General features: G+C 39.6%; 1 protein-coding gene across 1 annotated transcript in view; it reads left to right on the forward strand.

Moving 5' to 3' along the window:
• The window catches only part of LOC124620086 (leucine-rich repeat-containing protein 9-like), a 176,427-nt gene that overhangs the window by 46,305 nt on the left and 105,328 nt on the right, over window positions 1-24,794 (forward strand). The window contains exon 7 of the mRNA XM_047146755.1: window positions 8,312-8,551. Coding sequence (XP_047002711.1) covers window positions 8,312-8,551 — 240 coding nt within the window. The remainder of the gene's footprint in view (window positions 1-8,311; window positions 8,552-24,794) is intronic.

Genomic DNA, 24,794 nt, shown 5'->3' on the forward strand with positions numbered 1-24,794 from the left:
ATCCATTTCCCTTTTTAAATTTTCTAACTTACCTACCTGATTAAGGGCTCTGACATTCCATGCTCCAATCCGCAGAACACCAGTTTTGTTTCTTGTGATAATGACGTCATCCTGAGTAGAGTTGACTTAGAAGATACAATTCATAAAGCCTTTGTAGACTCTCCTGAGGTGACCTGGTGTGCAACTGTAGCAACTAGTCTTTGATATCCTGGGTCCCGGCACTGGGACAGAGCTGAAGACAGAGCTGGTCCCAAGTGTTTTGTCTGGGACATATGTGAGAATCATGCTGCCCGCAGTAGGTCCTCAATGTGAGACACGGGATGTGTGGATGAGCATTATCCTGTCGGAAAATGACACCAAAATACTGCCACATGACAGGTAACATATGAGGATGCAGGATGTCTGTGACACACCTTTATCCCACCAGAGTTCCCTCAGTCACTACCAGATGCGACCTGAACTCGTAACTCATCATACCATGATGTCAGGGGTAACACCACAGTGCCTTTCCAAAACATTAGAAGAATGGTATCTCTTCCTAGGTCACCTGTGTACTCAGTGACTGTGATCATCCTGGGTAATGCAGAATCATGATTCCTCACAGAACATAACATGATGCCACTCATGAGCGGTCCATACTTACCATTCTCAGCAGCAGTTCAAACACAGCTGTTTGAATTGTGGCATTAACGATGGCCTGTAATTCCCTTGTCTGGCTGCTAGTAATCTCTTGCCAGTGGTGGAGGATGACACAAAATGCTGCATGGAGTCCACTACTTGTCGTTGGATGGCAGGCGCAGATGTGAAGGGCTTATAATGTGCTTGGTGCACAATACAGTGAGCTTTCCTTGTGATAGTCAGACATAGTTGAGTGGTATCCTCATGGCAAGTTGGGTGTCCATACATTCCCATGTAGTCTTAACATTGGGCCACTGCCATATTCGAATGTCCCACAAACCTGGATATTGCACAATTCAACCAGCCAGCCAAATGAAGGCCCACAATAAAGATTGTTTCAAACTCTAGCCGGTATTTTTAACACAGTCTCGTATGAGTGCACAGCATCTCTATGTCCTTAACAGTGATCACTCAACTGTACATTGCCATCATTTGACGAAGCCACTGTTCTGTGGGTGGCACGCAAAATTCAATATCAATGAGTGCCACAAAGACTGCATAGTTCACTAAACAGAGCTCATTCAAATTGCTGGCATTGATTGGTAGTTATAGACCCAGGCATCCAAACTGAGAAATCCATATGACAATGAAAGCCCTGGTTGTTGAATCTGCTGTGATGTTCCTGAGAGACCTCTACCCATCGCATTCCATGGTCAATGAGCAAAAGAATATATTGATGGCCACTGGACTCTGGGAGAGGTCCTACCAAATCAAGATGGACATGTCAGAAATGTACTTTGGGAATCTTGAACCAGCCAAGAGACAGTTGTGCATGACACTCTGCTTTGCTCCATTATGTGGCATGGATGTGCATGTCCACTCTTTGCAATCTTTGTTAATGTTCAGCCACATGAAGCAATCTGTGATGAGTTGTGTCATTGGGCAGGTGTTGAGATGTGACAAGTTGTGCATTTGCTCAAAGATGATATTCTGAAGCAGATGAGGGATGGGGGAACAAGTTTTCTTTTGTGAGACATCATACAAGATCTGAATGGTCATGCTCAGCGTTGGGTGATATTCAAGTTTGAGGTTAGTAGTGGGATTATGGAGAAGATCTTGTAGCTGCAGGTCCCGCAGCTGTACCTCTGGAAACATATTGTAGTTGATTTATGTGGAGATGGCATTGACCCGTGAGAGATAGTCTGCAACAACATTGTCCACTCCCTTCATATGGCCATCACTCATAAACTATGCAGTATAGTCCAGGTGGTGGAATCACCTGTGGAGCACATGGCTTTTGACAGATTCTGGATTGAATCTGCTGTGGGTCAGTAGTCCACGTAAATGACTTAGTGGTATTCCTTCCACACCATCTCTAAACTGGTGAACTACATATTTAAACTGGCAAACTGCTTCATAAACTGTTAAAACTTCACGGTTGTAAAAGTAGACATCTTACACTGTGAAGTTGTCAGTTTATGTGAACAAAATCAAAGGAGTTGCTGTACACCTTCCACTTCTTGTTTGAGAACTGCCTCAATAGCAGAGTCACTCATGTCAGACACAATAGTGAGTAGAGCATTAGGAAGCAGGTGTACCAAAGTCATAGTATTTGTGAGGCAGCCTGCAGGTTGGTCAAAGCATGCTGCATGTGGGGGTCCACACCAGCTTATGTTTATCGGTGGTATTCTTGCCTGTGTTACCCTCTGTGAGCGGATCCTGACCGGTGGCTGCCTGTAGAAGGTGATGGTGATAGAAATTAACCCTTTGTGTGGCAAATAGGCTTTTATGGCCCATGCATCAAGTTAAAGGTATTGTGTTGTTAACACTGGAGGTCATGAGAGCTCGGAGTGCCAGTGTAAATATGTTTCAATTAGTTGCTGAGTGGCTGGTGTAGTAGGTTGCAGCCTTAGCTGTTCCAAGTTAAGGTAAAACTTTGTTTTTCCTATAACAGTCTGAGCCATTTTGGCCCACGTGCCACCCAGCTATTTTGACCTATGGGTCTCCAAAGAAATTTACAGTTTGTGATGGATTATTGTCACATTTTGTGCAGATAGAGCAACTAAGTACATCTAAAAAATTGTCCAGTGAGGCAAATACTTAGAGTTGATGAACCAGATTTTGGTGAGCACATTTTTGCATTGCTCACTGTACTGCTGGATGACAGTGGCAATGATGGTGCCGATGAAAATCAGCAGATACCATTATGTCCTTCTCGTGGCAACAGGATTGTTAGATTCAGCCATAGATGATACAAATGAGGACCTAGATTATTCCCCAAATTGTAGCTACACTGAAAATACCACATCTTGTAACAAAGACAAAGAGGGATTATCTACTGATGGTAATGTGGTTCGTGACAAAATCTTTGTAGCTGAAAGATGAATGGAATGGAAAGCAACAGAGCTGGAAAGGATATTATGCTGAATTGAGATTTTAATAAAATTTTTTGAAGAAACACTGGTGAAAATGTTCTTTTAGTACCCATCCTTCTGTAGACATACATTTAGAAGTGGAGAATTTCAGATTTTGGTCAGTCCCAACAACGGAATACACATGAACTCGGGTGGCGGCCAAAATGGCGCCCTTGTCACCATACACAAGAAATTTACAATTGTCATGCAAAGGTTTAATCATCCCTAGGAATCAATGTGGCTCTTGGAAGTCCTGCAGCAGTGGCAGCGGATGGATCAATTCTGTTCTCTACAGTGTAGGACGAATGCTAGCAGCATTGACAACATGTCCGAGAAAGATGTTTGTCAAAGTCTGCATTTTTCTTTGAATCGTGACACCATAATCAGCAAACGTGTCAATATCTTACCTAAAATGCAGATCATGTGTGTCCTTGTCTGTGGAAGAAATGTGGATGTCATTTAGGTAGGCATAGCACAAAGGGAGCTTGTCCAAAATACTGTCAATAAATCGCTGCCAGGTTTGGGCCACGTTTTTGAGACCATATGGCATGCACGGGGGTTCAAATAAGCCAAAAGGCATTCTGATCAAGGTCTTGTGAATATATGCTGCACTCATTGGTATCTACACTTGTACATATTTGCAGTGAAGGACACTTAAAATGCGAGCACCCTTAAAGTATGGGTGAAACCCTGAATGTTCGGTATTTGATAACTGTCAGTTATCTTATGAGCATTTAGTGTAGTCTCCACATAAGCATACAGTCCAATCTTTATTGGGCACAAAATTGATGGGTGAAGCCCAGGAGCTGTCCAAAGACCTCATAACTCTGGCTTTTAAGAGTTAATTGACCACTGCCTTAGTAGTATGGAAGTTGGCCAGTGGTAACCTATATGGTATAGGGTGGACTGGAGGGACCTGGCATGGTGGTAATCTAGTGTACCATTCTGTTTCTGATTACCTATGCACTGTGTAGTGAACATTCACAGAGAGGTTGGGGGTGCAGGAACAAATAGTGTTTCACTGGGAACACATGAGCAGGAGGCATGTTACTCACCTTGTTGATAAGTGAAGATAGTGTTGGCAGAAGTGCTTCCTCAGAGACTGCCTTTGCTGAGTGATGTGAGATGATGCAACAAAATGATTATGGGTGAGTGGAGATGATAGTTGTCTCTGACAAATTTGTAGATGGCGCCATGCTGCAACGAGTGTGCGATGCTGTGTGTCATACAAAGGGAGATGCAGCGAGAGTGTGCTGTACTGCTGGAAGACTGTGATCAATGATGCCAGAAATGGAGTGGCTGCATCATGGTGAGTCAAAGTAGAGGTAGTCAAATCTGGTAGTAATAGGAAATGGCAAAGGAAATCAGTGCTGGATACAGGTTTACCAATGTCAGCGATGAGGAAGTTCTACATGATCATATCTTCAAGACTCATATCCATTGTACAAGACTCAGAGCTGTTGAAAGAGTTTTCCACCATACAGAGGTGTATAGCGGAACTGCCACATAATGTAAGGGGAAGGGCCAGAGATGCCACACTCATGCTGGAGCCTGAATCTCTGAGAAAATATTGTTGGTGTAAGTTCTCAAGGATGTAAAAGTCTGCTGCCATTCTGTGGTATGCTAGAAGATCGGTTGCTGTTGTGTCAGATGAGGCAATTTGAATAGCTGCAGCATCCTGAAGTGCCATTTCATGGACTGTGTGATTCTTTTGACTAGTTGCGAGGTGGGTGAAAGTTACGCATACCAAAGTGCATGTGAAGCCAGCAAAGTTGGTCCTGCATAGATATAACATCATCAGATGTGCAGTTTCCAGGTACATGGGAGGTAAAATGTAAAGGCCATGTGACTAGAGCCCACCATCGGGTAGACTGTTCGCCGGATGCAAGTCTTTCTATTTGTCACCACTTCGGTGACTTGTGCATCAATGGGGGTGAAATGATGATGAATAGGCCAACACAACACCTAGTCCCTGAGCGGAGAAAATCTCCAACTTAGCCAGGAATCAAGCCCGGGCCCTTAGGATTGACATTCTGTTGCGCTGACCACTCATCTACCAGGTGCAGACATACATGGGAGGCTATTCTGTTTATGTGAAGGTCACTGTCCAGGGCTGGAGCCGTGATGTCACAGTCAGTGGAGACTGGTCAGGGTTAGCTGGGCTCGGTTGCAGCAAGTTGGTGGGTAAGTCTGGTGTTGCGATCCATGTGCAGTGGTATTATTGTCGTCGGCATTGATGCATTATCGGTGCTGGAGTATGTCTAAGATTCCATCTGCTACTTTGAACTTGTTACCCAGCTATTTCTGCTCCTGAATGATCATGAGTTGCGCTTGTAATGGTAGTTTCATCACTCATAAGGTCCAAAGCATGTGGTCTGGCACCAGTAGATAGGCAACTTGTGTACATAACCTATGCCAGAGTTTGCTGCAATCCTGTTCCCCAGATGTTCATTATAAATCACTTTGCATAGCTGTTCTTCTGGCTTGTGTGAGAGGCATTGCAAAAAGCTGATTTTACTGCAATGTACTTGTTATCTGCCGGTGGTGTGAGGATAATGCAACTTATCACAATAGCAGGCTCTCCTAAGTGATGAACAGCGTAATAAATTTAGCACTGTCACTAGTGACATCATATGTGGAGAGGATGCTCCCAACTATCATGAATCAGACAGTGGGTTGGTCTGGGTGAATTTGTGATAGTTTAGGACTAAATCAGATGAAGTCAAAGTTGATGGCTAATCACGCTGACTGCCAGGGTGACATCTGTAAGGGTATGACAGATGAATTTTCCATATCTGTTCGTAGCACCATGGGGAGCATGGTGGGAATGTCTGAAGACTGTGCAGCTGGCTGCACCAGCACTGCGTCTAATGATTTTGCACATGGCATGAAAGACACATCAACCAGCGCGAACAATCACAAATTTGAGTGGTTGGATTGCTCTTGTTTAGTGTGTCCATGATTTTTGTGCTAAGTAGAAGTAGCAATGAAGTCACACATTAAATCATTTGCAGTATCCCATTACTGAACTGCACTGATGTATGTCACTTTCTCATATGATGAATGTTGTTTCTGAGGAGTCAATTGTGAAGCAATGTACACTCCATCTCTGAAATCATTGTCTTGTCTTGCAAATTCTGCCACACAACAGTCGCACAAAGGTTGCATTGTCGACATGTAGTATATGAATTGGTGTGAAAATAAATCAGTATGCAGTCGTTGCAGGTTACCAATATAGTGTCCTACCCCAGGACAGGATTAGGGTGACAGATAACACATCCGAATACAAGATAGCACTCTCCTTATTACACAAATAATTGCAATACAAGACAATGTCCATACAAGAGACACCCATAGAATGAACAAAAGCACACACGCAGTTCCAAAGATTACCTGTGTAAGAGCACATTCAATAGTCAGTGAGGTTAATACATCATGATATCCCGACACCTACATACCCACAAATAGCAGGTATACGAAGTTACGTTGGCATCCAACAGGTCTTCTGGTGCTTCACTTTTTTCTCAGGCAGTGGTGTAAAATAATATACATAACTTTTATTATATTTATTTTCTTTGTTTTTTGCATTATTAATTATGATTAGCAATAAATATCAATACTTATTTGTAGAGCGCAGAGAGACAGGAAGATGAGTCGGACCTCAGATCATATCCGCGCAGCTAGTTGACAACTGTGGCTAGTGCACCAGTCATCCTGAAATTGGTTTTTAGACTGTTTCCCACTGTCATTTAAACAAATTCTGTGGTGGCACCCACTTTCCATCTCAGAATATTTGATACATGAACAGTTAAAATATGATCACAAAGAACAAAGCTTACACAATTCACAGACAGGTGGTGCACAAGACTTCCTTCCCATAAGCCTATATAAGCCCCCTTGACCTAGATGGTCAATAATATTGTGCAACTTATCAAACACACTTGCAGACAGTCAATATTATAGCAATAATATTGACTGTCTGCGAGTGTGATTGATAGGTTGCACAATAATATTGAGAACATCAAAAACTTCAGAAATGTATTGCACTGCCTGCAAATATCACACTATCAGTGAACAGCACTGACAATATCCTTGATTGTCTCTCACGCGCTACACAGGTCAAGGTGGTTGGGTTGGGTTAGGTTTGTTCTTGTTGTTGTGTGGAAAATGCAGGGGCAAGGCATGCTAGTAACTGCTGTAATCGCCAATTACAGTTACAGATAAGATGTATTTGTTTCCATTTAATCATTCTTAGTATATGCTTTTTCTAAAATTTCAGTTGTAGGCATACTTCATACTTGTAAAACACACTGTTAACCCAGGGGCATTTAAGACATTAACATCTGTCGAGGTGATGGGCATCAACTTCACAGGCCAGAAGAGCTGGGCAGCCAAATGCTGCACTCCTGTAACTTTCTAGTTATAGCGATTAATGGTGCTTTGCAGGGTACATCCCTCCTCTCACTTCCAGTAGAGAAAGACAATGAGGGCTGTGCAGCTTTTAAAGGCTGTTGATAATCATATAGCATCTACATTTCTCTAGCTCTTCGGCTCTTCGAAAGACACATGTGCTATTCTTTCATGCACTACAGTGCTGTAAATGTTCAGATATAAATCAGGGTGCATATGTTAGTGTTTCATAGTGTTTTAGTACGTACTGTTGTTTATTCATTATAGTTTTTGTGAACAGGTATATTTTTAATGATTTTTAATTACTTCTGCATAAGTGTGAAGTTGGGTTGCTGAAGCAGTATGGAGAAGGTAGCATGCCTCTCAAAAAGTATAAAGATAACAAATTGTAAATGTGCTGGAAAGTCTGCAGAAACATCCATTTGAAGGACTTAGTTTTGAGAGGAAAAGTGACATGATCAAACAGGGATTCCTTATACCAAATCTTCCACACTTAAATACAATAAATAAAAATGTCAGACATTTTCAGTTGTCTTGGTACATCTCTTTCAAATATTTATTTGGCTGTAGAGAGACACAAAAATTATACTATTGGCTGTGTTTTTTTTTTTTTTTTTTTTTTTTTTTTTCCCCTCAGTTTATTGTGAGGAAAAAATGGCATGAGTGATGTGAAAAATTTGAACAATTAAGGTAATGGCACGAAAATTCTGAGGACCATATTACATCTGTATGGACACTCATTAAATTTGGCAATACAAGGATAGATTTTAGTTTGAATAATGCCTTGATATTAACTGTTCAAAAGTGTGATTAACAAGTGAAGAAAAATAGACACTTGAGCTGTTTAATTGATTTCACATGTTTCCTAGGTGCACAAAAACTTCCTTTCAGAGGACAGTGATAACTGGGGCAATTATGTTGAACTGTTACACTTAATGGCTGAGAAAGCTGACTGTTCATCAAATCATGTGCAGAATTCAACTGTTTTTCATGGGATCTCAAGCTACTTACAGAATGACCTCATTGATTCCAGTGCTGAAGTCATTCATGCAGAAATTACGGAAGAACTAAAGGAAATGCCATGTGTTGCAGTTATTATGGGTGAAACAGTAGATGGTTTCAAGCCAGTCCCAACTTTCAGCTGTTTTGTGATGTATATCATCCACTGGAGAAGTGTGTGAGAGATTTTTGGGATTTGTTGATTTCAGTGATAATTTAAGTGCTACTATCTTAGCGGAACATATGTTTGGCTGCATAAGTGCATCTGATTGTAATAGAACACTTGTATCTCAGACATACAGGGCTGTGTCATCTTGGCTGAGCAACATAAAGGGATACAAAACCTTGTGAGAGGCTAATACCCCTCAGTTCTCTTCATACATTTCTAGTCTCATTAACTGGATTTAGTACTAAATCCTTCTGTTGAAGTATATGAGAGTGCAAAATATTTTTGAGAAAATTTCTGGTTTTGTGTCTTTTTCCTCCAAATCATCCAAAAGATCCAATGCTTTTGAATGAACTGATCAAATGACATTTTCCTTCACTATCCAGCAGCAGATGGTTATGTAACAGCAGATCGATCGAGCTGGAAGAGCTTTTCAAGTCTATGAAAGATGTAACAAGGGCTTTTACCTCACAGTAGAGCACTTTAGTTTCAGTTTCCCGCTTAATGTTTTCTCATGTGTACTTCCCTAGTCAGCAGCTCTTTTTTAAAATACTGCAAACTAAACTCTTTGATGTCAACTGTTGTTTGAAGAAAGTTGGCCAATTTAAGTCCAAGTTAAGGATTTTTGTAATAAATCTGAAGAACTGTGATCTAAAACTGAGCCAATAGGAAGCAATAGTGAGGCAGCAAGGGAGAAGAAATGGGATGGCATGACTGAAAGATAAACACTGTACAGTGTTTTGTTTTGTGAAATTGTTGATATTGTCTTGCATCAGTTAACTGACAGGTTTCTGAGTTAGATAACTAGAACTTTATTTCACATGCATGAATTATGAAAAGTATAGCCAATACACAGATAACTTCCCTAAATGTACATATTGTTGAGAATATCCTATGGTGGACATTTTGGTATCCCTCAACCAAGGACATAACTCATCTGTAATATGTGGTTTTTCATTTTCTCCTGGGATATTTGTTGGTGGAACAGTCCACAAGTGTGTGCTGCCAGTTCAAAGTGTCCAATGGGCACAGTATTTTGGGCATCACACATGTCACCATCGTCAGGTGCGCTGACAAACTGTGATGTACTCTTCAGACAAATTCTGGAACCAGCCAGCATTTTGACAAAGTCAATATCTCATCTCCTTTGGTCTCAGTGAAGTCATCTCCTTTGGTCTCAGTGAAGCAGTACCTGAAGCAAAAAAATTAATGAAATTAATTTTAACCATTCCTGCAACCAGTGCTTTAGCAGAACATCATTTTCAGCATTTGAGAGAATCAAAACTTATCTTCAAAATATACTGTTGCAAACCAAACTTTCTCACCTTGTTCTCTTGTCCACTGAAAAACAATTGCAAGTTCATGAAGCAACAAGTGTTATTCTATGACTCTTCACAGAACTGAATTTAATATCATCCTTATTCATGCAGATTCAATAGCAGGTATTTTCCAAAGATCTGGTATCACTCAGTAGGCCTAATCTTTATGAGGTTCAGACTTGTACTTTAACAAACAGCATACAACATTATTCAATGTAATACTAGAGTGTGGTGTGATGCAATAACTGATAATGCTAAACAGTAACACAATAATAATAATGATGACGATGATGATGATGATGATGATGATAATAATAACAATAACAACAGTAATAATAATTGCAACAACAATACTGTTACTTAGGCAGTCATAAACAGTAACATAATAATAGTAATAATAATAATAATAATAATAATATAATGCTATACATGTTCAATTACCCGAAAGTTCCTAAATGCAATGTAACATATACCGTACAGTTAAAAGGAAGTCATGCTTGATCAAGGTCTGCGTCACTTCTATTTTTGACCAGACATAACGTCGAGGAAAAGAAAGAATAATAGTAATAATAACAATAATGCCTATAAATATCTAGGATACAGACAAAAAATAGGAATTGACAATACAAATATTAAAGAAGAACTAAAAGAAAAATATAGACAAAGACTAACGAAAATACTGAAAACAGAATTGACAGCAAGAAACAAGACAAAAGCTATGAATACTTATGCTATACCAATATTGACCTACTCATTTGGAGTAGTGAAATGGAGTAACACAGGCCTAGAAGCACTCAATACACTTACACAATCACAATGCCACAAATATAGAATACATCACATACATTCAGCAACAGAAAGATTCACATTAAGCAGAAAGGAAGGAGGAAGGGGATTTATCAACATAAAAAACGTACATTATGGACAGGTAGACAATTTAAGAAAATTATTTCTAGAACGAGCAGAAACCAGCAAAATACACAAAGCAATCACTCATATAAATACATCGGCTACACCACTGCAATTTCATAACCACTTCTACAACCGTTTAGATCACATAACATCAACAGAGATGAAGAAAGTAAATTGGAAAAAGAAAACATTACATAGCAAGCACCCGTATCATCTAACACAGCCACACATCAGTTAAGACGCATCCAACACATGGCTAAGAAAAGGCAATATATATACAGTGAGCCGGAAGGATTCGTGATTGCAATACTGGATCAAACAATAAACACCAGATATTACAGAAAGCATATTATTAAAGATCCCAATACCACAGCAGATAAATGCATACTTTGCAAACAACAAATAGAAACAGTAGATCACATCACAAGCGGATGTACAATACTAGCAAATACAGAATACCCCAGAAGACATGACAATGTAGCAAAAATAATACATCAAAAACTTGCCATACAACATAAACTAATAAAACAACATGTTCCCACATACAAGTATGCTCCACAAAATGTACTGGAGAATGATGAATACAAATTATACTGGAACAGAATCATTATAACAGATAAAACAACACCACATAACAAACCTGACATCGTACTCACCAATAAAAAGAAGAAATTAACACAACTAATCGAAATATCCATACCCAATACAACAAATATACAGAAGAAAACAGGAGAAAAAATTGAAAAATACATCCAACTGGCTGAGGAAGTCAAGGACATGTGGCATCAGGATAAAGTTGATATTATACCAATTATACAATCAACTACAGGAGTCATACTACACAATATCCACCAGTACATCAACACAATACAGCTACATCCAAACTTATATATACAACTACAGAAATCTTTAATTATTGATACATGTTCAATTACCCGAAAGTTCCTAAATGCAACGTAACGTATACCGTACAGTTAAAAAGAAGTCATGCTTGATCAAGGTCCGCGCCACTTTCCATTTTTGACCAGACGTAACATCTGAGAAAGGAAAGAATAATAATAATAACAATAATAATAATAATAATTACAACAACAATACTGTTATTTTTAATAATTTTTAAAAGCAATTGCAGCTATAAGGAATTCATTCCTGGCCAGTGGGAAATACATTCAAAACAAGGCTAAAGAGTATTTTTATTGGAGTGCATTGAGATGTATAAATACCTGCCAGCATTGTGAGATGACTACTAAAACAGAAGAATTAATAATGAAGACTCATATGATTTGTTACACGGAAAATATGGGGAATGGCCATGGAGGTGCATGTTTTCAAAAAATTTAATTAATGCACAGTTATGAATAAAATTGTACCTGTATATACAAATATTTATCTCTGTAGGTACATAACTTACCTGAATATAATTCTTCAGTGCTTGTATTATTGCATGACATGTTTCCATAACTATGTCTCAAATACTGAACAATGAAACTGTGCTTGTAAATTGCAAGTCTTCAAAAGAAGTGTCAATGACAAACTGCAACTCTTATATTATGCAGAAATTATCTGGAGGAGGAGGAGGAGGGGGGGGGGGGGGGGGGGGCTGCACAAGTGCCTATGAATGGGAACACCAGTGGATGGAGAGAACTGTAACTGTTTTAATATATCAACTCTTGGACTATAAACACAGATAATTTTACATTCAGCCTCAACACGTTACCATGAGTGATCTTTGGTTACATATTGTTATTGACAATATTATTCAGAAGTCTAGGGAGAATATTGCACAGTATTGTTGACTGCCTATGGTCCACTTCAGACATCATATAAGTAGTGGTACATACATTCTCTATCCTCTAAAGTTCTGTGTAGAGTTTTACTCTCCTTTAAGGTAATAACAGGATGAACACTGGGTGGCAAAGCCAAAAATATAAATTTGCCAAAACTGGAATACTGTACTACAGAGCCTGTTCTAGATAGGGTGAATGTTAATAAAAATTGAAGCAGTAAATGTCAGTATATTCAAAAATTAGGAGAACATAAATGTTTCAGTGTATCTGTATAAATCTTTGCTATGAGAGCCTGTTTTCCCCTAGGCCCTGTACATAGTGACCAGTTGAGTGATAGGACAATGATGAGGGAAAGGCTGATTGTTTCTGTGGTGTGGCTAGAATGTTGGTTTTCATGTGTAAAGAGGTTAAAGCATTTAAATAAATGTTTACACTGTTTTGTGTGAATTGCAGAAATACAGTGATTAATACTGAGTAAACTGTGTACTGCGCTTTCTACCTTGTTGTGTTGATGAATGAAGACAGTTTTTGTGTGAGCAGCGTAACGCAAACCAATGGGTTACTTATGAAACAATACATGAGCACGATACCAGGTTTGCACAATTTGTGGAGGGTGCTTTAAGGCGAATAAGGCTTGCCTGAACTGTGTCATATCAGTTATTAAACTGAAACTCGTTCACTGGTAGCATGGAGCAGAACATTGTATAGACTAATAGCGTGTCCACATTATGTTTCTTTCAGCATGTGAAATTGCAGACACACAGGGATAAAAGGTCACACACAAAAATTTATGGAAAGGACGTATGTGCACAAGAGTGTTCTCATATCCACACATTGCCTCATTGTGCAAGCAGTTTGCCATGAATTCCCTTCTTTGGTTGGGAGCTTGTGTTGTGCTTATTGTGATGAGAAGGTGACAGAAAAAGAAAACACAAAAGCAACCATAGGTAAATAAGTATCTAAATAACAGATGTGCGAGAAATACAAACATATGACAACGTTTCGTCTGCGAATTTCAGCAGAAGGTCACAGCAAGATTTTAGATTTTCTGCTTGGTAAACTGCAGCAATAAGGCTGGCATTAAAATTTCTAGGGCCATATATATGAGTTTGAACTATTTATTCCACATTTCAAACTAAAGCATGTCATTGATTATTCCAGAAACTGTGAACTGTTGTGTGAATGTTAATTAACTTTCAATGCATCGTTTGTATTTTATTTGTGTATGCAGCTTTAATCATGAAAAATAGTACGGTGTGTAAATTAACACCCTCGGACTCAGCAAATTTGAGAATTTCATAGACGCCAGAATCTACCACAACAGAGATTGCATCTTTCGACTTTGTATTTTTTGCATCATCAAAGTCCTTCATTTTCATTTCTTGTAGTTTCTTGATGAGGTACACATTTCCTATCATTCTTTTGTTCAGATGTCAGACTCCTCAGTTGTTGTGCTTTTGAGTCACCATGGCACGTATATTCACCCATGGTTTTCTTATACACTTTTCATAAATTTCTGGCTCATTCTTCTCTGTTTTCCTACTTTGAAATTTCATTACAGAAATATGAGCAGAGGCTTTTTGTCAAATACTTGATGCTCAGGGCAACACATCTAAAATATTTAGTCAAATAATCTTCAGAATCAGCATCCCGTACAACTTTTTTCTTTGTGTGTACCTAATCGTCTATAAACTTAAGTCAGCAGACTGTCCTCAACACACTATACAATCAAACACACATGAAACCTGGCTGTCGGTCATCTGATAAAAAGTACAAAGATTCACACCAAAGGTGAGTAGCAATGTGCTTTACACCTGGCCTCCATTTCCTGGAAATTACACATATGTACATATATGCGCTTATGTAGTTGTGCTGCTGGTAATTTAGGTGAATGTGCAAAGTTTACCACAAAAAAACATAATGTAGATTCACCTTATATATTTATAAATACATCAGTACCTCAGGTTTCAAAGTGTGCACACTCCAGAACTGCTATCCCATGGCATCAAGCTCACAACAATGACTGCGATAGTGTAGGAGCAGTGGTGGACCATAGGTCTAAATTTTGTGGAGGCCAGGAAACATACTGGAAAATCCCCTTTCCTAATGATCACTACTACTGCTACTACTACTAAGATGATGCCAATGACAATTACTACTACTACTACTACTACTACTACTACTGCTGTTAATAATAATAACGACACTCACTTTTATTTACAAATGAACTGATAGATCAGCAGTTTGAGCATTATTACTTGTAAAACATGTTAACTCAATGATCCTTCTTCTTTCCAAATCTTTCAATGACATTGTCATACCATGTGTCTTGGCTTTCAAGTATTTGCAATAGGCCTACTAGTTTTTCAACTGAGGTATTAGCAAGGATTGATAAGCAGTCCTGGGCCTACTTTTCCTGAAATATGTTTTTACACTTTAAAGACAAGAAAAGCCCCCTTCAACTGAACCACTTATTGCAGAAATAGTGGTTACTAGACAAAGTAGTTTGAAGGTTTCTGGAAGGCCATTCGTTTGATAATGTGTCCAAAACTGACAGAGTGAAATGTCTCTTTATACTGGGAAGAAAAACCAGCCTCCAGTTGTACACACAACAGTTAGTGACTGAATGATGCACTATAATGAATAAAAACCATCTGTATGAAAATGCTGAGCATGGTTGGCGAACTGAGTAGCATCGCCTAATTTAAAGAAGAGGAGTTTATCACGATGTGAAAATCTTATTTCCAGCTGTGTAACAGTATTATCCAATACTTCAAAGTACACCTATTTGTATTTATTTTCCAATACCTCAAAGTACACCTATTTGTGCTTTGACATCAATGAATAGCCAATGCATTCACCTGGGCATTCATCTGTCATTTCAGTTCTGTTCATGGAAGCTTCAGGTTGCAAATTACTCACTTGTTTTGTGGACTTTAAAAATTTGATCAATTTATCTACATTTCTTAAGTTCTTCATGGAAGTTATGCACTGTGAGGGAGCATTGTTACAAAACTGTACATGACTAATCTTTTCTGAATAATGCTGAAAAGCAGTTCAATCTTCAAAAACATTCCTTAAAAACAAAGAGAAGAAAACCAAATTCAAAGTCTAGGAGACTACTTTTGAAACCACAGGCTTATCTTGTAGTCATCGCACTAGAGTCTGAACTATCAATTATTTCGTTTATAACATCCCAGACAGTTTTCCTGAATGGCAGATATTATTCTGGTATTACAGTTGTATTTTATTTCACTGTTCGAAGGAATTCATTTACTGGCAACACAGTCAAGAATTGCTGTATGTTTGGAAGATTGGTGGGCGAAGGCAGGAATAGCCTGAAGCGTGGGAGTGGTATGATACAAGAATAGCTCTGCTGCAAAACTAAGTTTAAATGATGTGCAAAACAGTGAGTAAAATAGAGATTTGGAGGGAGGGGGAAAGAGGGGGGAGGGTAATTTCACAGATCTTACTTTGCAGGTCATTTAATTCTCCATATTCAAACAGCAGAAAATCCAGGATGAAATGTAACAATATTATGAAAAGTGGAGATGCTGAGTTGCAAATAGACACAATAACAGCGTTGTCACAAAATAAGCTTTCAGCCAACAAGGCCTTTGTCAAAAGTACATCACACACACACACACACACACAAATGCGCGCACGCACGCGCGCTAAAGCAACTCACACACACATGACCACAGACTCTGACAGGTGAAGCCACACTCCATATTCGCTGCACAAGGACAACTAACCAACCTAAGAGAAATGTGGAGAGGCAGCACCACAGCTACGGGCCTCACATGCCACCAAAGCACACAGCAACACAGTTATGACAGCCCTCTTCTGTTCCTTATAGTAACATCAGGTTACCATGGCAACCGGCCATTTGCAAGCAGCCTAAAAGGGCTCTGGCCTCCTCAGCATATACTTTACACCTCCAACTGCCTTAGGTTAGTGTTAAGCTTTTGCTCTTTGTCTTGTCTCTATTGCTGATGATTTAGAAGAAATAACACAAGCTATCATTTTCATGCTCACTGACAGAAGTGCAGAAAGGTTTACCAATTATTGCTACTGCTACTACTACTACTACTACTACTACTACTTCTAACACAGAAGTTGGTTGTTCCTCAGATCAGCCACCACTGTATAGAAGTCTTCTTATAATGTGTAACAGATGTATAATGGATCTGGAGACATCATTTACAACATGGAATTGCAAAATGTCACCATACCATCTCGGAATCAAGCAACAAGGAAAGGAGCAGACAATGTGGGGTATTTTTAAAAAGACTTAAATGTGATCATGCTCTTGATGTCACCTGTTTTCACTTTAAAATAAAGATTTTTTCCAGTTGTAAGATTGTAACTACTCAACCTGTGACAATGTTTTCATACAAATGTAGTGTTTGTCGCTCTCTCTACAATTGAGCTGCAACTTCGTAAGTAAAATAGTAGTCACACCAGTTCCAGTTAATCAGTGTATCTGCCAAGTTTCACAGATTCTGATTTCTCACTTATTTATAATTTGAACAGAGTAGCAACTTGTCATTATCTTACATAGTCCAGTCAATGATGGAATATTAGGGAAAAAAAATTATGTTGTTGCTAACTTTTGTACAGTGGTAGGAGGGAATGCCATGAACAACATACTAAAAATCCTAACTGGTGTAGTGTAAGCATGGAGGCTGGGTGACTTTTGAAGCTCCATTTTTTATGTGTCTCTTGAATAACTTGAAAATCGTAGCTTCTACCAAAAATGTTCCCTGACACAAAATTAAACTACATTAAATTTCTTACAAATAAGGTCATATTCATTCACCCCCTCCAGGATTAACAGTTTCCACATTGCATGGGATGGAAAAATCACAAATTATTGAAACAGCTGTTTTACTGTAATGGTATAATGTTGATATTTATTTTTAAATGAAGTGGGTTGAGAACAAAGATTAAATGTTTATGCCATATCTAAGAGCAGTATAGCTGTATTAATGACTAAACTGTGTTTTGGAGGTGCAACAGGTTGGGGGAGGGGGTGGTGGGTAACTTGAGGCAAGGTAGGTTGCTGGATTGTGTTCACACACTTCCCTCCTTCATAGATTTGCCAGTTGAAGAATGAACAGGTATTTTCCCACTCTCTCCACCCCAATACATCACGAGATGGAAATACAGGGTGTCTGACAAAGTTGTACCGACTCCTCTGCAACATGCATACGAGTTTATGATTTTGTATTTGTATTTTCCATGAAGTGCTTTGAGATTGCACATAATACTGATAAGAGGTACTAATAATACTAACGCAGGGAACGCATATGAACACATCTACGTAAATCTCTGCACACTATTGTACACTGTTAGGGGCAAAATTTAATCTTCATCATACTGTATGGCAGCTGTAGCATTCTTCTGGGAGTGGTATCTTCCCCCACCACAAGTACTGGTCACTTTTCAGTTTACATGGTATACCTCTCCAGCATTCTCTGTCCGTTTCTCTTATATGAGTAGTCAAATTAACTTTACTGAGCTTGTGTTTATATAGTGGAATTATTTTCACTTTATCGAGTGCTGAACTTATTTGCAATTTGTAAATGAACTATTGCACAAAAAACCTGAACAGATAGAGCTGTCAACCGTTTATCAAGCTGAAGAACCTGTCCCATATGTAACATGCTGTCAATACATGTGCAAGAATATCGGTTTTATTGTCTCGCCATTAATGGCTGGAGTACAAGGATGATTCAAACGGAAACCTTACAAGTTCCATAAAATTTCGAAAATTTATGTGATGGTGGGTGGCAGTAGTGTTCCTTGAGGTTCAGAAAATGATCAACAGGTGACAGTGATGCTATAAAATATAGGAGAAGGCAGCAGCATCCACAACAAGAAGGCACTCCACTGCCAACATGCAGTGTGATTGAGCAGTGATCTGTGATGTAATTTTTGTTTAGCAAAGGTTTGAAACCAGTCAAAAATTCATCACAGAATGACAGAACAGTATTATGATTCATATTTGTCATTGCAGCAAATGTAAAAGTGGTGTAGGAAGTTTAAAAGTGGTGTAGGAAGTTTAAAAGTGGTGTAACTTCTATGGAGGATGCCCCAAGACCACTGAAGGTTCACTGTTTAGTGGCAGACGAGAACATTGTGTTAGTGGATGAGCATGTAAAGGAGAACAGACACATAACTGTGAATTAAATGGCCACAAGATTAATACTGGTTCATTGCAGAATATTTTTCACAGTACTGCACTTCAATAAGGTCTCTGCAAGATGGATGCAACACCAGTTGACTGCCAAGCTGAAAGACCCTTACGTCAATACAGTAAAGCATTTGTGCATAGTTTCCATATCAAAGGTAGTGCTTTTCTGGGGAAAATCATTACAGGTGATGAGACTTGGGTCCCATATCACCAACCAACAATGATCCCTTACCACCAATCAGAAATTAAAAGGTAAAGCAAGGAATGGTGCCACAGCTCATCACTGAAATCAAAAAAATTCCACACTAAACCATTTGCTGGAAAACTATTGCTCATTCTCTTCTGGGATGCAAATGGAATAGTTTTGGAGCATTATATGGGTAGGGGAGTGACGGTCACCAGTATTTCTTATTCAGACATACTAAAAAATCAATGTCACCCTGCAGCAGGGAATAAATGACGAGGATTTTTGATTCCTGGAGTATTGCTACAGCTTGACAATGACTGACCGTGTACAGCCCATAAGACAGTTGAGACTATTCAGAAAATTAAATTTCAGTGTCTGGGACATCCTCCTTATTCACCAGACATCACTCCAAGTGACTCTCATCTGTTCGGTGCACTCAAAGAAGCAGTGGGAGACAGACATTTCAGGAGTGACGAAGAGGTAAAAACCATGGTGCACAAGTGGCTATCACACTACTAAAAGAATTCTTTCATCATCATATCTATGCACTTCTGAAGCAGTGGAAAACATGCATTCTATGTCAGGAAGACTATGTCAAAAAATGACATTAAGTTTTTTGCTCGTTTTAGAGTTAAAAATGTTATAGCACTTTTAAGATTTTCATTTGAATCACCCTCATACCTTTCACAGCATTAGTGGTATCAAATGGATCACCTCAGCCTCAGCTCTTCCAAGAGGCCCAAAGCCTTACATTGACTCTCTCTGGAATAGAAGTAGGTCACCTACAGTGTGTTAACTGTAAGACGGCAGAGTTGTGAGGGGAGTGCGGGGAGAGGAGGAAGCAAGCATTGGCCGGCGAGGGGAGAGGAGCCGTTGGGAGGGGGGACAAGGCACGCCTACCAGTTGCAGTGCTGGCACTACAAATTGCGCGTCATGCTTACACGAAAGCAGACGAAAGGCTTGGAAGTAAAACTCGCTTTAAATGTTGTTCGTTAACGAAACTGAAATCGTCATATATATATAGAAACAAAGATGATGTGACTTACCAAGTGAAAGTCTTTAAATATGTCTGCTTGTGTCTGTATATGTGTGGATGGATATGTGTGTGTGTGGGAGTGTATACCCGTCCTTTTTTCCCCCAAGGTAAGTCTTTCCGCTCCCGGGATTGGAATGACTCCTTACCCTCTCCCTTAAAACCCACATCCTTTTGTCTTTCCCTCTCCTTCCCTCTTTCCTGATGAGGCAACAGTTTGTTGCGAAAGCTTGAATTTTGTGTGTTTGTTTGTGTGTCTATCGACCTGCCAGTGCTTTAGTTTGGTAAGTCACATCATCTTTGTTTTTAGATATATTTTTCCCACGTGGAATGTTTCCCTCTATTATATATAGACATACACACACACACACACACACACACACACACCACTCTCTCTCTCTCTCTCTCTCTCTCTCTCTCTCTCTCTCTCTCTCTGAATGCCCAAAAAAAGAGTAGTGATACGCCAGGATGATTCTTGGAAAACTGTTTGAATCTTCCAATGCTACGCATGCTTTGTCCTGTGTATGTAGCAGCTCTCACTGAATATTTGTAAATGGGGTGAAGCAATTTTTTCTGCTCCCTTTCGCTTTCGCAGCATTCAGTCACATGCAATATAATTTTGCGAGCATCGCTAAGTAATACTGGTTTCCTTCGAACTGTAGGCCTACCGGTAGGGGTTGTTGGCGACTCCTGAGATGGGCCAGCAATTGCCTCTTCACTCATTTTGATAATGTTTAGCACAACTGCAGAATAAAAACATGCAGAACAGTACAACGCAAAACAATAATGAAGCAGACGACAATGGCTACCTTGTACAACACAGTCAGCTACGTAATGTTGGCAGCAGTCGTAACTGCGTGCCTACCGAAGCCTCCCGACGTTTACCGACTTCTACCGATTCAGGACTAGGGAGAGGTCTGCCATCTAAAAGTTTACGCACTGTAGGTGTTAAGAAATTCAGACATTTCAGTGCAAATCAGGCAATTCACTACAGAAGATTACTGTTCTATACTTGAATATGATCATTATTTATAATTGCTTTCTCCTTTGAAGGCATTCCCAACAAACAAATCTGTGGTACAGCAATGGACATCCATGTGACACCATCCCATGTCAACCTATTTATGGACGGTCTAGAGCAGCCTTTCTTAACTACTGCTCACTTTTGTATCGCTCTAGTAACTTTTTCTAATCGCCCACCAGTTCTGCAGTAATGGTGATTTTGGAAGTAGGGAAGTGATTTTAATTTATAACATTTATAAATCTAATTTACAGTAAGTTAAAGCATATAGTAATAGTAATAATAATAATAATAATAATAATAATAATAATAAACAGGAGAAAAAATTGAAAAATACATCCAACTGGCTGAGGAAGTCAAAGACATTTGGCATCAGGATAAAGTTGACATCATACCAATTATACTATCAACTACAGGACTCATACCACACAATATCCACCAGTACATCAACACAATTCAGCTACATCCAAACGTATATATACAACTACAGAAATCTGTAATTATTGATACATGAACAATTACACGAAAGTTCCTAAATGCAACGTAACATATACCGTACAGTTAAAAGGAAGTCACGCTTGATCAAGGTCCACGTCAATTTCCATTTTTAACCAGACATAACGTCTGAAACAGGAAAGAGAAATAATAATAATGTATCATACACTTAAAAATTTTATGAAAATCTAGTGAAAATGTCTTTTGAAATCCCTACTGCCTACTGTTCACCACAAAAACTGGGACACTAACAAGTGGATGGTAGGAATCAGGCTGACTACCACTGATCTAGAGGACAGGTTCTCAACCTATTCTGGCCACTGATGCTGTATCAGAAAAAAAAATTTGCTCAAAGTCCCAGCACTTTTTTTCAGAGAAGGAAAATCAGACACAATCTCAGTCTATAAATAAATAACACATACCAGAATGAGATTTTCACTCTGCAGCGGAGTGTGCACTGATATGAAACTTTCTGGCAGATAAAAACTGTGTGCCTGACCGAGACTCAAACTCGTGACCTTTGCCTTTCGCGGGCAAGTGCTCTACCATCTGAGCTACCGAAGCACGACTCACGCCCGGTACTCACAGCTTTACTTCTGCCAGTATCTCGTCTCCTACCTTCCAAACTTTACAAAAGCTCTCCTGTGAACCGTGCAGAACTAGCGCTCCTGAAAGAAAGGATATTGAGGAGACATGGCTTAGCCACAGCCTGGGGGATGTTTGCAGAATGAGATTTTCACTCTGCAGCGGAGTGTGCGCTGATATGAAACTTACTAGCAGATTAAAACTGTGTGCCCGACCGAGACTCAAACTCGGGACCTTTGCCTTTCGTGGGCAAGTGCTCTACCATCTGAGCTACCGAAGCACAACTCACGCCCGGTACTCACAGCTTTACTTCTGCCAGTATCTCGTCTCCTACCTTCCAAACTTTACAGAAGCTCTCCTGCGAACCATGCAGAACTAGCACTCCTGAAAGAAAGGATATTGCAGAGACATGGCTTAGCCACAGCCTGGGGGATGTTTCCAGAATGATATTTTCACTCTGCAGCGGAGTGTGCGCTGATATGAAACTTCCTGGCAGATTAAAACTGTGTGCCTGACCGAGACTCAAACGCGTGACCTTTGCCTTTCGTGGACAAGTACTCTACCATCTGAGCAGAACTAGCACTCCTGAAAGAAAGGAAAACCTTTCTTTCAGGAGTGTTAGTTCTGCATGGTTCGCAGGAGAGCTTCTGTAAAGTTTGGAAGGTAGGAGATGAGATACTGGCAGAAGTAAAGCTGTGAGTACCTGGCGTTAGTCGTGCTTCGGTAGCTCAGATGGTAGAGCACTTGCCCGCGAAAGGCAAAGGTCCCGAGTTCGCGTCTCGGTCGGGCACACAGTTTTAATCTGCCAGGAAGTTTCATATCAGCGCACACTCCGCTGCAGAGTGAAAATATCATTCTGGAAACATCCCCCAGGCTGTGGCTAAGCCATGTCTCCCCAATATCCTTTCCTTCAGGAGTGCTAGTTCTGCATGGTTCGCAGGAGAGCTTCTGTAAAGTTTGGAAGGTAGGAGAAGAGATACTGGCAGAAGTAAAGCTGTGAGTACCAGGCGTGAGTCGTGCTTCGGTAGCTCAGATGGTAGAGCACTTGCCCGCGAAAGGCAAAGGTCCCGAGTTCGAGTCTCGCTCGGGCCCGCAGTTTTAATCTGCCACGAAGTTTCAAATAACATATAATTTGCCAACTGGCTTTGATCGTAATACACTTCTCAAACAATAATACCATGTTCACTGTCTTAATCCCATATTTAATAAGTTTGGAAAGATATGTAGAGAGGTAATGGAGGATTAAATTGTGAAATGTCATGACTATGTTCCAGTTGCTGAATTTGTAAGAGCACTGGTCCAAATAAGAAGGCATTTGTGTTCAAATTCCAGCTGTTTCACAATTTCCATCTCACAATTAATGTTGACTTCTCAATTAGAATTGGAAAAAAAGGATATTTTTAAAATTAGTTTATTAGATTGTATTAGCAGTATTGGTGTCACTCTCAAAGGTTGATTAACAAATATATGTTAAGAAATTTTACACTGTTTTAATGTGAGGGCTGAACTTGGTGTAATGACACTAATTTTTCAGTATTTGATAACATGTTAGTTATCAGAAATCTTAAATTGCCACCCTCTATGAGTGACAGACTATTTGTGTTCATATTAACTAACTTACCAACCACACTATATTTTCTTTCCACTAACAGATGTAAAAGCAAGAAATACTGCTTTGCTGCAGCCCATAAAGCTGGATACAATTTTTGAATTTGCGTTTAAGACAGAATTCTTTATATCCATTTTGAATTTTATTTTTTTGTTTTTGTTGGAAGTTCAATCTAAGATAATTTTGATATTCATGGGTCAGAAAAAAGCATTTAATAATTTTTAATCTTACTATATCTTTTCATTGTGGCTTTGCATCTATTGCCCTGGGGTGGCAGGTGACCATCAATGCCCCCTAAGTTTGTTTTGGACCAATGTCGCCCTCCCCCTCTTTACACATACACACATCTCACCACTCTCCACTGATGGGAAGTACCAGCCCTGTTGAGAACCATTGCTCTAGAGGAATCCTTTGTAGCAACACAAAAGCTCAAACCCTTCTCCTTGTTCAGGTCCATTTGTGGTGTTCTCTGGATCTAGACTGAGGGTGTGGATACCCTATCCCCATTCCTTCATAACATCAGTACCTTCTCTACTCTTCACTTCACCTGTCCTTCACATCCCAACAAGCTACCTCCCTCAATGTTGTCCTGTACTTTTACACCCACATCAAACCTACCAAACATCAACAAACATCCACTTTGACAGGTACCATCCATTTCACACTAAGCAGTCCCTCCTATACAGCCCAGCCACTCATCGCCATTGTATCTGTAGTGATGAGCAGATGCTCTACAAACATGCCAAGATTTTCGCCAAATCATTTGCAGGCTGTCCTCCCCACTTTGTCCAGAAACAGATCTCCCACCAGTCATCTACAATCCCCCACATATGCACAAAGAAGAGCTGCCTCTTGACTCAGTATCTCCCAGGACTGTAGTAACTACACTCCTGGAAATTGAAATAAGAACACCGTGAATTCATTGTCCCAGGAAGGGGAAACTTTATTGACACATTCCTGGGGTCAGATACATCACATGATCACACTGACAGAACCACAGGCACATAGACACAGGCAACAGAGCATGCACTATGTCGGCA

The sequence above is a fragment of the Schistocerca americana genome, chromosome 6 (assembly GCF_021461395.2).
Source record: "Schistocerca americana isolate TAMUIC-IGC-003095 chromosome 6, iqSchAmer2.1, whole genome shotgun sequence".
In the NCBI taxonomy this organism is placed as follows: Eukaryota; Metazoa; Arthropoda; class Insecta; order Orthoptera; family Acrididae; genus Schistocerca; species Schistocerca americana.